The 12,640-nt window shown below is 41.0% G+C and overlaps 1 protein-coding gene across 1 annotated transcript; it reads right to left on the bottom strand.

Annotated features, from left to right (window-relative positions):
* Window positions 1–2,801: 2,801 nt before the first annotated feature.
* On the bottom strand, window positions 2,802–11,473 carry LINC02801 (long intergenic non-protein coding RNA 2801; the record flags this gene model as incomplete). The annotated part of the gene is given in 4 exon segments (XM_033229310.1): window positions 2,802–2,882; window positions 2,884–2,979; window positions 2,982–3,117; window positions 11,451–11,473. Coding segments are annotated over 4 exon segments (336 nt in total), but the record flags the coding sequence as incomplete, so codon positions are not given.
* Window positions 11,474–12,640: the final 1,167 nt, after the last annotated feature.

The following is a 12,640-nucleotide window of genomic DNA, read 5'->3' as shown; positions in this document are numbered from 1 at the left end:
AAACTAACACAGCAACAGAAAACCAAACATAGCATGTTCTCACTTTAGTGGGAGCTAAACTATGAGAACGCATGGACATAGGGAGGACAACAATACACACTGGGGCCTGTTGGAAGGGAGAGGGAGGGAGAGCATCTGGATAAATAGGTAACGCATGCTGGGCTTAATACCTAGGTGATGCGCTGACAGGTGCAACAAACCACCATGGCACACATTTACCTGTGTAACAAACCTGCATATCCTGCACATGAACTCTGGAACTTATATATAAAAATTAAACTTAGTAGCTTAAAATAACAACCATGTTTATTGTTTCTCACAACTCTGTGGGTCAGGAATTGGATGGAGTGCAGCAGAGATGGCTCATCTTTTCTCCTCAAGTCTTCTGCTGGGACTACATCATCCAAAATGGCTTCTTCACTTACATGTCTGATGGTGCTTCAGGTGAGATGGCTCAAAGCGCTAGGTAGTGGCTGGAATGACTTGCCTGCGGTCCTGTGTCTGGATCCTCAGTTCTCATTGGTGGCTGGAACTTCAGTCCTAAGTTCCCTCCCTCTCCACATGGCCTCTCCACATGGTCGCTGTAGCACAGAAAATAGATTTCTTCTGTGGCAGCTCAGGGCTCCCAAGAGCAGAAAGCAGACTTCCAGGGCTTCTTAAGGTTTAGGCCAGAACTGGCACAACTCACTTCTTCCACCTTCTACTGGTTAAAGCAAATCAGAGGAACAGCCCAGCTTCAAGGGGAGGTGGTTACACAATGGTATCAATACCAGGAGAGCTGATTCACTGGGGGACATTGATATAGCAGACTGCAATACAGTCTACTGGAACTGGTAAGGAAGATGGATTCTATTTGCTATTCTTGACCTTTTGCTACACCTATTTGCTCAATTCTGAAGCATATACAGCTTGCAAACAGATGTGCCACATCACACAGTAACATTGCCACATGTTGGCTCTGAGGCATCAAACACTCATGCGTGTCCTCTTCATCCCCTTCCTTTACCACTAACCCCCACATTGCCCTTGACAGACTTATGTAAACTATTTGTGTTTGGTTTGGTTCCTTCATTCATGTTGTCCATAGAGCATTTGGAGAAAACTGCTTCAGATTGTCTCAGCCAAACATTTGCTATTTATAGCTATTCCCATTTCTGGAAGGCCAACTGCTTGCACCAAAAATGTAGAACATAGACAGTAGATAACCCCTACCCACAGACGGGAGCACTTGTATCTCATCTGCTCTGGGGTAAATGGCAACTGAAAGCTCAATTCCAGTATAAGATGTAAGGAATACAGAAAACTTATCTACCAGAAGTAGTCTTGCACAGAATTAATTGAGGGGCTGCAGGAGTCTGTGAGCCTTCAAAATAAAATCACAAGCCAAATTTTAGATGTTTGTGCATTTTGCAGGGGAAAGATTCATTAGCTTTCTTCAGATTATTAAAGGGATTCTATGGACCCAGAAAAAAACTAAGAACGCCGTTCTCACATAGAATTATGTGATATACTTTTCCCATTACTCAAAGGCCAACTTGCAACTTTTATTGTTTTAAGTCACATCTTCCTTCCTCAGTATGAAGAAGTGTAGGCTTGATCGATCATAAATATCAAAGGAAATAGAAATGAAGCTCTATTATTCTCCACTGAAGGATCCTTTTTGGCTTCTTTTGTTTCTGTCCTCCATGTGCCCTTTTTTATTTTTCTTTCCATATCCTCCTATTCCAGCTCACCTCCTGTGTATTGTATTTTTTTAATGTTCCAGCCATATCCCTGGATATGACTTTACCTATTTCTAACATTGAATGACCTGTAATAGATTAGACTTCATAGCTGGAAGAAAGTAGATTACCCAACACCATGGAGTGACTTAATCTGAGATGAGAACTAGTAGATGATAATAAAACACTGTGCCTATTTCCAACTGCCCTTTGTCTCATTTGGAGATATACTTTTCCTTTAACAACCACAGAAGTAGAGTTGACATATGTTGTAGTATATTATTTTGATTAAATTCCAGTGAATTCCAGCAACATCATGTGTGGAACTGTAAAAAAAATTCCCTATAATTTTCAATTTTCTGTTTCTTGTGTATATCCCATGAGACAGAGAGAAGAGAAAGAATTGATTGTCCCACTGTCATGGAAAAGTGGAATTTCTTTATATAGATACATCCATTGACAGGTATCATCTGTTCTTGCCAATTTAATTCATTAAGCATCAAATGAACCAGGCACCCATTTAGGTTCAGTGGTGGATATAAAAGGAGTAAAACTGATTGTCTGCCCTCAAGTTGCTTATGGTTTAATGGGAGAAAATAATAAAAACAGTTGCAAAGAGAAGGAAGCAGTGGAGAATTAGATCAGAGGTCTAACATTCTCAGAGAGAAGAGAGAAACAAAGAATTAATTCTTATCTTCCACATTTGCCTTCACTTCCTACTAGCACTCTCTGCTCTTGACATTTCTCCCTTGTTGCTTTTCCTTCCTTCCTTCCTTCTTTCCTTCCTTCCTTCTTTCTTTCTTTTTTTCTTTCTCCTTTTCTTTCTTTTTTTTTTTTTTTTGGAGTCTTGCTCTGTTGCCAAGGCTGGAGTGCAGTGGCGTGATCTTGGTGCACTGCAACCTCCACCTTCTGGGTTCAAGTGATTCTCCTGCCTCAGCCTCCTGAGTAGCTGAGACTACAGTTGTGCACCACCACACCCGGCTAATCTTTGTATTTTCAGTACTGACGGGGTTTCACCGTGTTGGCCAGGCTGGTCTCGAACTCCTGGCCTCAGGTGATCTGCCCCTCTCAGCCTCCCAAAGTGCTGGGATTACAGGCGTGAGCCACTGTGCCTGGACCCCTTGTTGCTTTTCTTAAATAAAGAAACAAAAACAAAAAAAAAATGAAAGCAGAACTTCGCAGTCCAGCTTTTTGTCCTTCCCTCTTTCCTTCCAAGCATTTGTCTTCCTTTTTCTGCTCCTTAGCCAAGCAATATAGACTCTGGCATGTTGGCTTCCCTGACTCTGGTTTCTTCCACTCCAGCTCATTTTCCTTCTCTGCCACACCATCTCATAGGCACCTTTCACCCAACAAATATGGGTGGCGCAGCTCACATGTCCAAGCTCTGTGCTGGGCCCTGGAGATGCAAAGGCAAATGCAATCTTTGTGTAGAGAAAACTTGTTTACAAAACTCTCCATCTCCTAGGGATCTATCTTTCCTCCATATTATGTTCCTTTTTTATTTCTTCCACTCTCTCTCCTCAGAATATTTTTATTTCCATCTTGACTGCTGTTAGAGGTCTCCTATGAGAAGGAAATTATCTATAATGGAACAGGAACATTAAAAGCCTCAGTTTCCTTGGTAATTATTGAACTCATAAGGGGTTCACATCAGGTTTTGAATTTTAAGAACTAAGTTAGAAGAAACTTTGTTTTTCTAACCAGATTATTTTAACACTTGCCCTTTCTAGTTCTTCTTCAGATATTGGTTTTTAAACTTCAGACCGTGAGAATTTTCTGTAAGCTCCAGTCAATGCCAGATTATGAAGAAATGCCTTTCCAAATTCCTAAACCTGAACTAAATATGTCAAAGGTAGGAAGCCTGGAAGCAGCTGGTACCTGCATCTCTGTATGAGCAAGTTTGAATGCATTTAGGCAACAGGGTATTGCCGAAATGACTCGGCTAGTCTGAGTGATCTGCTGGTGTGCCACTCAAGTTAAGGGGAACATTAGTAATAATTATCAATTTTTGATCATTTGTTTATTCATTAATTCTCAAAAGTATAAACACCTATGATACAGTACGCGGTAAACTGAGAGTTGGGATTACACCAAGACAGACATAGTTTCTGCTCTGATGGAGTTTTCAGTCTGGCTGGGATTGTGAACATGTACAGTAATTCTAATACAGTGTCCTGCATGTTATGACAACACCCACTATGTGCCAGGCCTGTGTTAGCTATGCCATATTCTTATCTCATTTAACGTATGCAGTATCCATATCAGGTAAGCACTATTAATCTCTCCACTTTATGTATGAGGAAACTCAGACTCAAAGATGTCAAGTAAGTTGCCCCAAAGTACAGATTCTGAACTCAGGTCCATTTGACTCCATCGCTAGAGTTCTTCCCCACTACACTACAGCGTTTCTCACAAAACTGAAATGTGGTGCCATGCTTGACATTGTAAACTGACTGTTAGGACTGAGAAACAGTAACACGAAAGAGCAATGGCAGTGTCTCAAGCTACTCATCTGCAGGAAGCTTGCTTATGACAATTAGGAATAAAATAACAACATGCATTAAAAAGGTCATTCTCTATGACCCAAACTATTTTCTAATTCCAGGGGTACAAAAATCTCTGCAAAATGATAGAAGAATTTTTTTAATCTCACTCATTTCCACAAAGATCATATTCATATTTCAAGTGCTTTGTCTTGAAAGGCTAGAAAGGGGAAAAAGTAAAGACTAGCTCCCCTTCTTTAAAAAAAAAAAAAATATATATATATATATTATACACACACACACACACACACAGAGAGAGAGAGAGAAGAAGCGATGATACATAAAAGCACAGTTAAAAGGTCTGTCTCCAACCGAGGTCAGCAGGCTGCCCAGATTCAGACAATTCCAAATGCAACCCAAAGTTTGTAAATGCCCCATACCTCACTCCCTGGGGCCTGATGGGGCATATTCCTAACAGCTGTTATTACCATTTAGCAGGTCAGAGGAAAGATGCTATTCTTTGGCTTTACCTGGAAAGGTTTTCTTTTATCAGCAGAAAAGGATAAAAACTTAATTCTTGCAAAGGAAGAGGTTTCAATAAAGTGAATCTAAAAAATAATCCACTCTGGCAAAACGTGCCTCATTAAAGAATTTTCTGCTACATATTGATTTGCAGTTTGTACATGATATCTTAAGATAACTAGTGCATGGTCTGTGAATTGGAATGTTCAGATATTCGTTCCAGCTTTGGAATAACCAACATGGTGACTTTTTGCAAGTCATTTTACCTCCCTGGGCCTTGACTTCCTTTTCTAAAAAATGATAGTATTTGGACTTTATAGCTCTCCTTCCAGCTCTAATAATCTGTGACTGTATTCCATTGACCCTAACAGGATAGCTACTTATCTGGATCAGCATCCCATGGGAAACCAGACTCCCCAAGCATTTATTGCAAGCCCTATTTATGTCTCTAAGGAGGTGGGCCACCCAGCCCTAATGGCCTTTCCTATGCCAGGAGTAGTTTGAAATAGGGAAAAACTAAAGAGAAAATTAGAGTTAAAAACGGTTTGTGTAACTTCCTGATCTGGGAAAACAATGAGGTTCAACCAACTGAATCTAAAGGGAAGGAAACTGATATGGTTTGGCTCTATGTCCCCACCCAAATCTCATCTCGAACTGTAATCCCCACAAGTCAAGGGAGCGACCTGGTGTGAGGTGATTGGGTCATGGAGGTGGTTTTCCCCATGCTTTTGTGGTGATAATGAGTGAGTTCTCATGAGATCTGATGGTTTAAAAGTGTTTGGCAGTTCCCCGCCTCATTCTCTCTCTCTCTTCTGCTGCCGTGTAAGATATGCCTTGCTTGCCCTTCACCTTCTGCCATGACTGTAAGATTCCTGAGGCCTCCCCAGCCATGTGGAACTGTAAGTCAATTAAATCTGTTTTTCTTATAAATTACCCAGTCTCAGGTAGTTCTGTATAGCACTATGAAAATGGACTAATACAGAAACTGAATATAATGATCCTTGTAATGGGGATAGTATTCTTAAAATATTAATTATTTGTGTATTTATTACCTCTTCTTCTAAATTATGTCTCACAGCAGCCACTCCACATCTTGAGCCCAAAGAAAGTAGAGTGAGTAAATGCTACTTTGGGCATCGGGAGTAAGTTATGATGTGTGTGTGACTGGGGACAGCAGGAGAGGTCCTCCCACCAGACTGAAGGAGGAAAATGCAAGTGTGCTCTTCTACCCCCCAGCAGTTTGTCAGAAGTGTAAAACGGCTGGAGGAGGGGAAATAATAGATACGCATGCCTCCATCTCTCTCTCAGCCAAAGTTCATTGCTGCATAACAAGTTAGCAGCTTGTTATTTAAACCACAAATTTAGCAGCTTAAAATAATGGACATTTATTATCTTACAGTTTCCATGGATCAGGATTAGCTGGATCCTCCACTTAGGGTCACACAAGACTACAATCAAGATGGCAGCTGGGCTGCATTCTCATCTGGAGGCATGACTGGAGAAGAATCCATCTCCAAGCTCACTCAGGTTATTGGTAGTTTTCATTTCCTTGTGGTTGTAAAACTTGGGATCCTGGCTTCATACTGGCTGGTGGCTACCTTCAGGTCCTAGAGGCCACCCACAGTTCCTAGGGGCCACCTACAGTTCCTCACCACATTGGGTTTCCCTACACGGCCACTCTACCAAGTCAGCAAGCAAAGTCTCTTGCAAGTCAACTAGCAAGATGAATTTTTTTATATAAGGTAACATAATCACCAGAGTGATGCCGTATCCATTTTTTACATTTTATTGGTTAGAAGCAATCACAGGTCCCACCCCCACAACTCAAGAGGAGGGGATTATACAAGGGTATGTGCACCAGGATGTGAGGATCATAAGGAATCACCTTAGAGCCTGTCTGCCACAAAACCAAAAGCAAAGAGGCCCTTGTCCTTCTCTGAGTCTCTGAGAAGAGATTTCCTTGCAGGATACTGTCCCCACCCCCACATGCAACAAGTGGTGGCCATATCAGAGAAAAGTCATGACTAGGCTGAAAGCAGACCTGAGTTGGTTTGCTGGGGTCTCCCTCCTTGTATGGAAAATATCCAGAAATTCCTGGATGCTCTTTAGAAGAAACGAGAAAGTAACTGACTTGCTGAACAGTCAACTCACCAGAGTGGTCACTATGGGGGAGCAAAATGACCCTGTGGCCAAGGGCAGCCGAGGCCAGAAAGCAAGTGGTAATCACAGCCAGGCCTCAGAAGGATACATAGCACCAGCTGCCTCAAAAGAGAATCCCACCAAGCCCTTCCCAAGCTGAGGAAAGAAGAGCTCTCAAGTTTCCAGCAGCAGCTGCCACATAGGCAAGCACTAACAGTACAGGGAAAGGACACAACCCAGCAGGACCAGTGAGGACTCTGAGAGCAGCCAGAGGCCTGCACAAAGACCTCTGGGGCCACCTCTGGGGCTACAGAGTAAATTCACCCATTGACTCTCTTGAGGGTGAGGATTCTGAAAGCCTGAGCAGTTACCTGAAAGGAACTATTTTAAAACAAAAGGAGACTGACATATTGTTAATTGACTCATTTAAAGTTCACATTTGTTTCCCTGCTACCCCAGGGCTGGAGAATCTTGAAGAAAATTCAATCAGTTATAGAGAAATAAAGGAAGTACATTTTCTTTGCGCAATTGGATTGTGTGAGTGAATTTGTAATCTTGCTACACCTGCTATGTAACAGACATTATACACATATGTTTCCATAGAGTTCTCCCACCATCCTATGAGGTAAGTGTTATTATATTCCCATTTTACAAATGATGTTGAAACTCTGAGAGGTTAAGTAATTTGTGCAAGGTCACCCAGCTGGTAAGTGGAAAAGTTTTTATAGAACCCAGAGTTGTCTAATTCTAATACTTAGGCTCTTATTTACTATGCCTCTGTATTAGTTAGGTAAGCTAAATTCTGTAATTAGCATTCCTCAAATCTCAACAGCTTTACACAAAAAAAAGGGTTATTGCTTATTTCTTTTTTTTTTTTTTTTTATACTTTAAGTTCTAGGGTACATGTGCATGACGTTTATATCATGTATAACTCCCCAATGCAATCCCTCCCTCCTCCCCCCTCCCCATGATAGGCCCCAGTGTGTGATGTTCCCCTTCCCGAGTCCAAGTGATCTCATTGTTCAGTTCCCACCTAGGAGTGAGAACATGCGGTGTTTGGTTTTCTCTTCTTGTGATAGTTTGCTAAGAATGATGGTTTCCAGCTGCATCCATGTCCCTACAAAGGACGCAAACTCATCCTTTTTGATGGCTGCATAGTATTCCATGGTGTATATGTGCCACATTTTCTTAATCCAGTCTGTCACAGATGGACATTTGGGTTGATTCCAAGTCTTTGCTATTGTGAATAGTGCCGCAATAAACATACGTGTGCATGTGTCTTTGTAGTAGAGTAATTTATAATCCTTTGGGTATATACCCAGTAGTGGGATGGCTGGGTCATATGGTACATCTAGTTCTAGATCCTTGAGGAATCGCCATACTGTTTTCCATAATGGTTGAACTAGTTTACAATCCCACCAACAGTGTAAAAGTGTTCCTATTTCTCCACATCCTCTCCAACACCTGTTGTTTCCTGACTTCTTAATGATTGCCATTCTAACTGGTGTGAGATGGTATCTCATTGTGGTTTTGATTTGCATTTCTCTGATGGCGAGTGATGATGAGCATTTTTTCATGTGTCTGTTGGCTGTATGGATGTCTTCTTTTGAGAAATGTCTGTTCATATCCTTTCCCCACTTTTTGATGGGGTTGTTTGTTTTTTTCTTGTATATTTGTTTGAGTTCTTTGTAGATTCTGGATATTAGCCCTTTGTCAGATGAGTAGGTTGCAAAAATTTTTTCCCATTCTGTAGGTTGCCTGTTCACTCTGATGGTAGTTTCTTTAGCTGTGCAAAAGCTCTTTAGTTTAATTAGATCCCATGTGTCAATTTTTGCTTTTGCTGCTGTTGCTTTTGGTGTTTTAGACATGAAGTCCTTGCCCATGCCTATGTCCTGAATGGTACTACCTAGATTTTCTTCTAGGGTTTTTATGGTATTAGGTCTAACATTTAAGTCTCTAATCCATCTTGAATTAATTTTCGTATAAGGGGTAAGGAAAGGATCCAGTTTCAGCTTTCTACTTATGGCTAGCCAATTTTCCCAGCACCATTTATTAAATAGGGAATCCTTTCCCCATTTCTTGTTTCTCTCAGGTTTGTCAAAGATCAGATGGCTGTAGATGTGTGGTATTATTTCTGAGGACTCTGTTCTGTTCCATTGGTCTATATCTCTGTTGTGGTACCAGTACCATGCTGTTTTGGTTACTGTAGCCTTGTAGTATAGTTTGAAGTCAGGTAGCGTGACGCCTCCAGCTTTGTCCTTTTGACTTAGGATTGTCTTGGCAGTGCAGGTCTCACTCTACAAACTCGTTGCTCATTTAGAGATCTGCACTCTTTCTCTCCTCTGGGTCCACTATCCTCCAAATCTACAGAGTCCTCTCCACTCAACCAGTGAATACAAGAGGAGAGACCATGGAGGGTTGCATAAGGTGATTTTATGGGCCAGACCTGGAAATGGTACACATTGCTTCTGGCAACATCTATTGGCCAGAACTCAATGACACGATGCCACCTAGCCACAAAAAAGGCTTGGAGGTGTAGTCTAGGTTAGTGCCCAAAAGACAAAGGGATAGGACTTGGTGGACACATAGTATTCTTTGCCACCATTCCATACTCATAACCTAAAAGACATACATCTATGTCATCTTTTTCACCTTTCTTACTCCAGAGGAATCAGATTTTCCTTCCATTAAATACGAAGATCAAAATTGAAAACACTGGTCTGATAATTCAGGGATAAAGATAACAGATACACCCAGAAAACTTTTTAGATTTGGCTTCACGGTACGCTACATCTTGCTATGAGTTGTCTATCATTCATTTTAGTTTCATACCTGGGTGTCAGCAGCTAAAGTCCATGGCTAGCATGTGCCCTGGGCTGTCTATAGGAAGAAAGTAAGCCATGACTGACTCTAATGGCTTAGGTGAAATCATAGTGTGACCTGCCTTCATGATATGTCTATGGCTTGGATGTTGGAGTTTCTGTGGGAAGGGAAATCCAATACATGATTGTTTTGCTATAATCTTAGAGAGAACCTAATTGCCTGGGCTTAAGCCATTCAGAAAACTGAGAATAATCATCATCATCATCATCATCATCATCTCATAACTTAGAAGTTACCATGTCATACTGAGATTTGTTTCCCCAGGGCTGGCAGGCACTAAACAAGTGTTTATTGACTTGATCTGACCAATATGTTTCTTTTAATGTAATTATAGGAAAATGGGCTTAGAAAATATATTTTTGACTGGAATAAGGACAAAACGTTGTTGTTGTTGCTGTTGTTGTTGTTGTTATTTTTAACCATAGATGTCTTGGAATAATGTTATCTTGATAAATGCAAAAATGGAATAGAATAAACAACTATCCACTTAGTGATGGTTGGTATGTGTTCCTGACTTAGGATGAGGTTAACTGATATTACAGCTGTGCTTTCTGGTGTCCTTCAGGGTTTGATGGAGGAACTGCAGAAACCATGGTTCATGGGAGGTAGAGCAGGAGCACAGGAGGGCACAGGTCCCCTATTGTGAATTCAACCAGAGTAGCTTTGTCTCGATCTCTTGTACCATGTAAAATTTGAAGAAAGGATGATAAAGACATTGGTAAGCCACTGGAGTAAACCAATGGATTTCTTTGGGTATCATATGTGATGTAGTTAATCCTACATCATTCTCTCTGTGCCTAAGAAAGGAACAACTGGTGAGGTGATAGTGGGCAACTCAGAGTCTATCTTCCTCAAAGGCAATTTGGAGAGTGGAAAAAGCATGGGCTTTGGAGGCAGACAAGCCTGAGGTCACAGCATGGATCTTATTAGGTCTGTACAGCAATACACTGCCCTTGCAGGATACCTGTGAACAATAGGAAAGGCCACAGGCTTAAAAGAAGGGCAATATATTGTAGTGATTAAGAGTATGGGCTTGGGAGTTGGACTGCCTGATTCAAGACTGCCATTTACTAGCTTAGTAACCTTGGGCAAGTTAATTAATTTCACTAATCTTCAGTCTCCACATCTGTAAATGGGTTTATTAATAGTATTCGTGTCATAAGCTTGTTATAAGACTTAAATGAATCTATGTCTGCAAAGCACTTAGCCCTGCTGGACACATAGTAAGTGTACAGTGATGACAATTGTTACAAATAATTATTAGTTCTAAGCACAGACCCAGACACACAGAAGACATTTAATAAATTATAGCTATAATAACTTTCACCCAAGATCTCCTCTCAGAAAAAGAAAATACTAAAGTGAAGAAGGAACAGGAAGGAGCCATGGGTTAGTAATACAGAATGAAAGAGTGAGTTTCTTAAAGCATTGAAAATGAGTAGAAAAACTGCATCCGTAGTGAAGAAAAAGATTAGGGAATGTTTATGGGCTTGGGAACCATGGTAGTGACCAGATAGACAAACATTGGGTCAATTTCATGCTCAGAGATAAGGCATTACTGTGAAAGAGGAAAAGCCTGGCATGACTCAGCAGGTCTCATTCCAAAAGCAAGGCACTATCTTCAGACAGGCTCCAATAAAATGCACATGGAACACAGAAGCCAGCTAACACAGATCATTTTCTCAATTTTCCAAACCCATACCTTATGTCCTGTGGGGTGGCCATCCTGCTCAGGGCCAGATTCAGGCAGGCAGTGGGACAAAGAAAGCCAAGAGAGATGTTTAGAGCGAAGAATGGGGGTAACTCTCCAACTCCCACATATCATTAGTGGCAAATGTGTGGTGCCCAGTTGTGCAAGGCTTTGCATTAAATAGCAGACAAAGGGAATTGTCTATATGTAGCTCCTGCCCTTATGCACCTCAGGATCCAATATTCATCAGAGACTCCTTTTCCTAGGCGGCCCACCAGGCAATAAGATCAGATGGCAACTTTGCAAACTCATGTTTTATCTTCTTAATATAAAAGCTGATTCCCTCAAATTATCCATCAGAGGCAAAAGAAGAAGAAAATCATCACCCAACAGTAACTCTTAAAATCCAAACTGATTAATTTCTCAAATGAATAATTTAGATATGAGACATGAAATCATTTGGAAAAGAGCTTCTACTTTAAGTGATTTCATTCTACCCCTTTCACCACCAATGGACGCCACCATTTCACAAAACTTAATGCTTGTCTCATTTGCAAAATGACTTCCAATGTAACCAATCAAAGGGAGAAAGCAGCGCCTAACAGCAGGGCAGGATTCCCTTCCAATTCTGAAGAGGAAAGGGCAGGACAAGGGTGAGCTGTAGCCAGGTCAATCCCTTCAACCTAAGCAAATAGCTCCTTCTGGGTGAATGGCCAGGAATTGAGATATTAATCTGGAAATGTTATCTGGATACTAGATGGATGACCGATCCCCAAAATACTTGAATACAATGGAATAAATCTCCCAACAAAGACATGGTGTTATGTTTAATCTGTCTTTAATGACCAAGGCCATCACATTACACATAAATTGTCATTATATGGTAGTTGTGTGGAAGCGCATGTCAAAAACAGGCGTGTTAGATATATGTATAGCACAGAGGTTCAAATCCTACTCCATAGGTTTAAATCCTGGTTCCATCATTTACCGTGTGACCTTGACTCATCTTTGTGACTCAGTTCACTAATCTATAAAATGGGTATAATATTGCTCATCTCATAGAGTTTGACAAAGACTCTCTCCTTTGATTGAAACTTTAGTCAGGCTCCTCTCAGTCCTCAGCTTGACTGGGCCTGAACTGGGGCTTCCCTCTCTGTCTTTGTAGAATCCATTTTGAACAAGAATCCTACTAACAAAAATCC

This window comes from Trachypithecus francoisi, unplaced genomic scaffold (assembly GCF_009764315.1).
Source record: "Trachypithecus francoisi isolate TF-2019V2 unplaced genomic scaffold, Tfra_2.0 Lachesis_group12, whole genome shotgun sequence".
Classification (NCBI taxonomy): domain Eukaryota; kingdom Metazoa; phylum Chordata; class Mammalia; order Primates; family Cercopithecidae; genus Trachypithecus; species Trachypithecus francoisi.
Note: the sequence above shows the minus strand (reverse complement) of the source record. Positions and strands in the feature narration are given on the sequence as shown.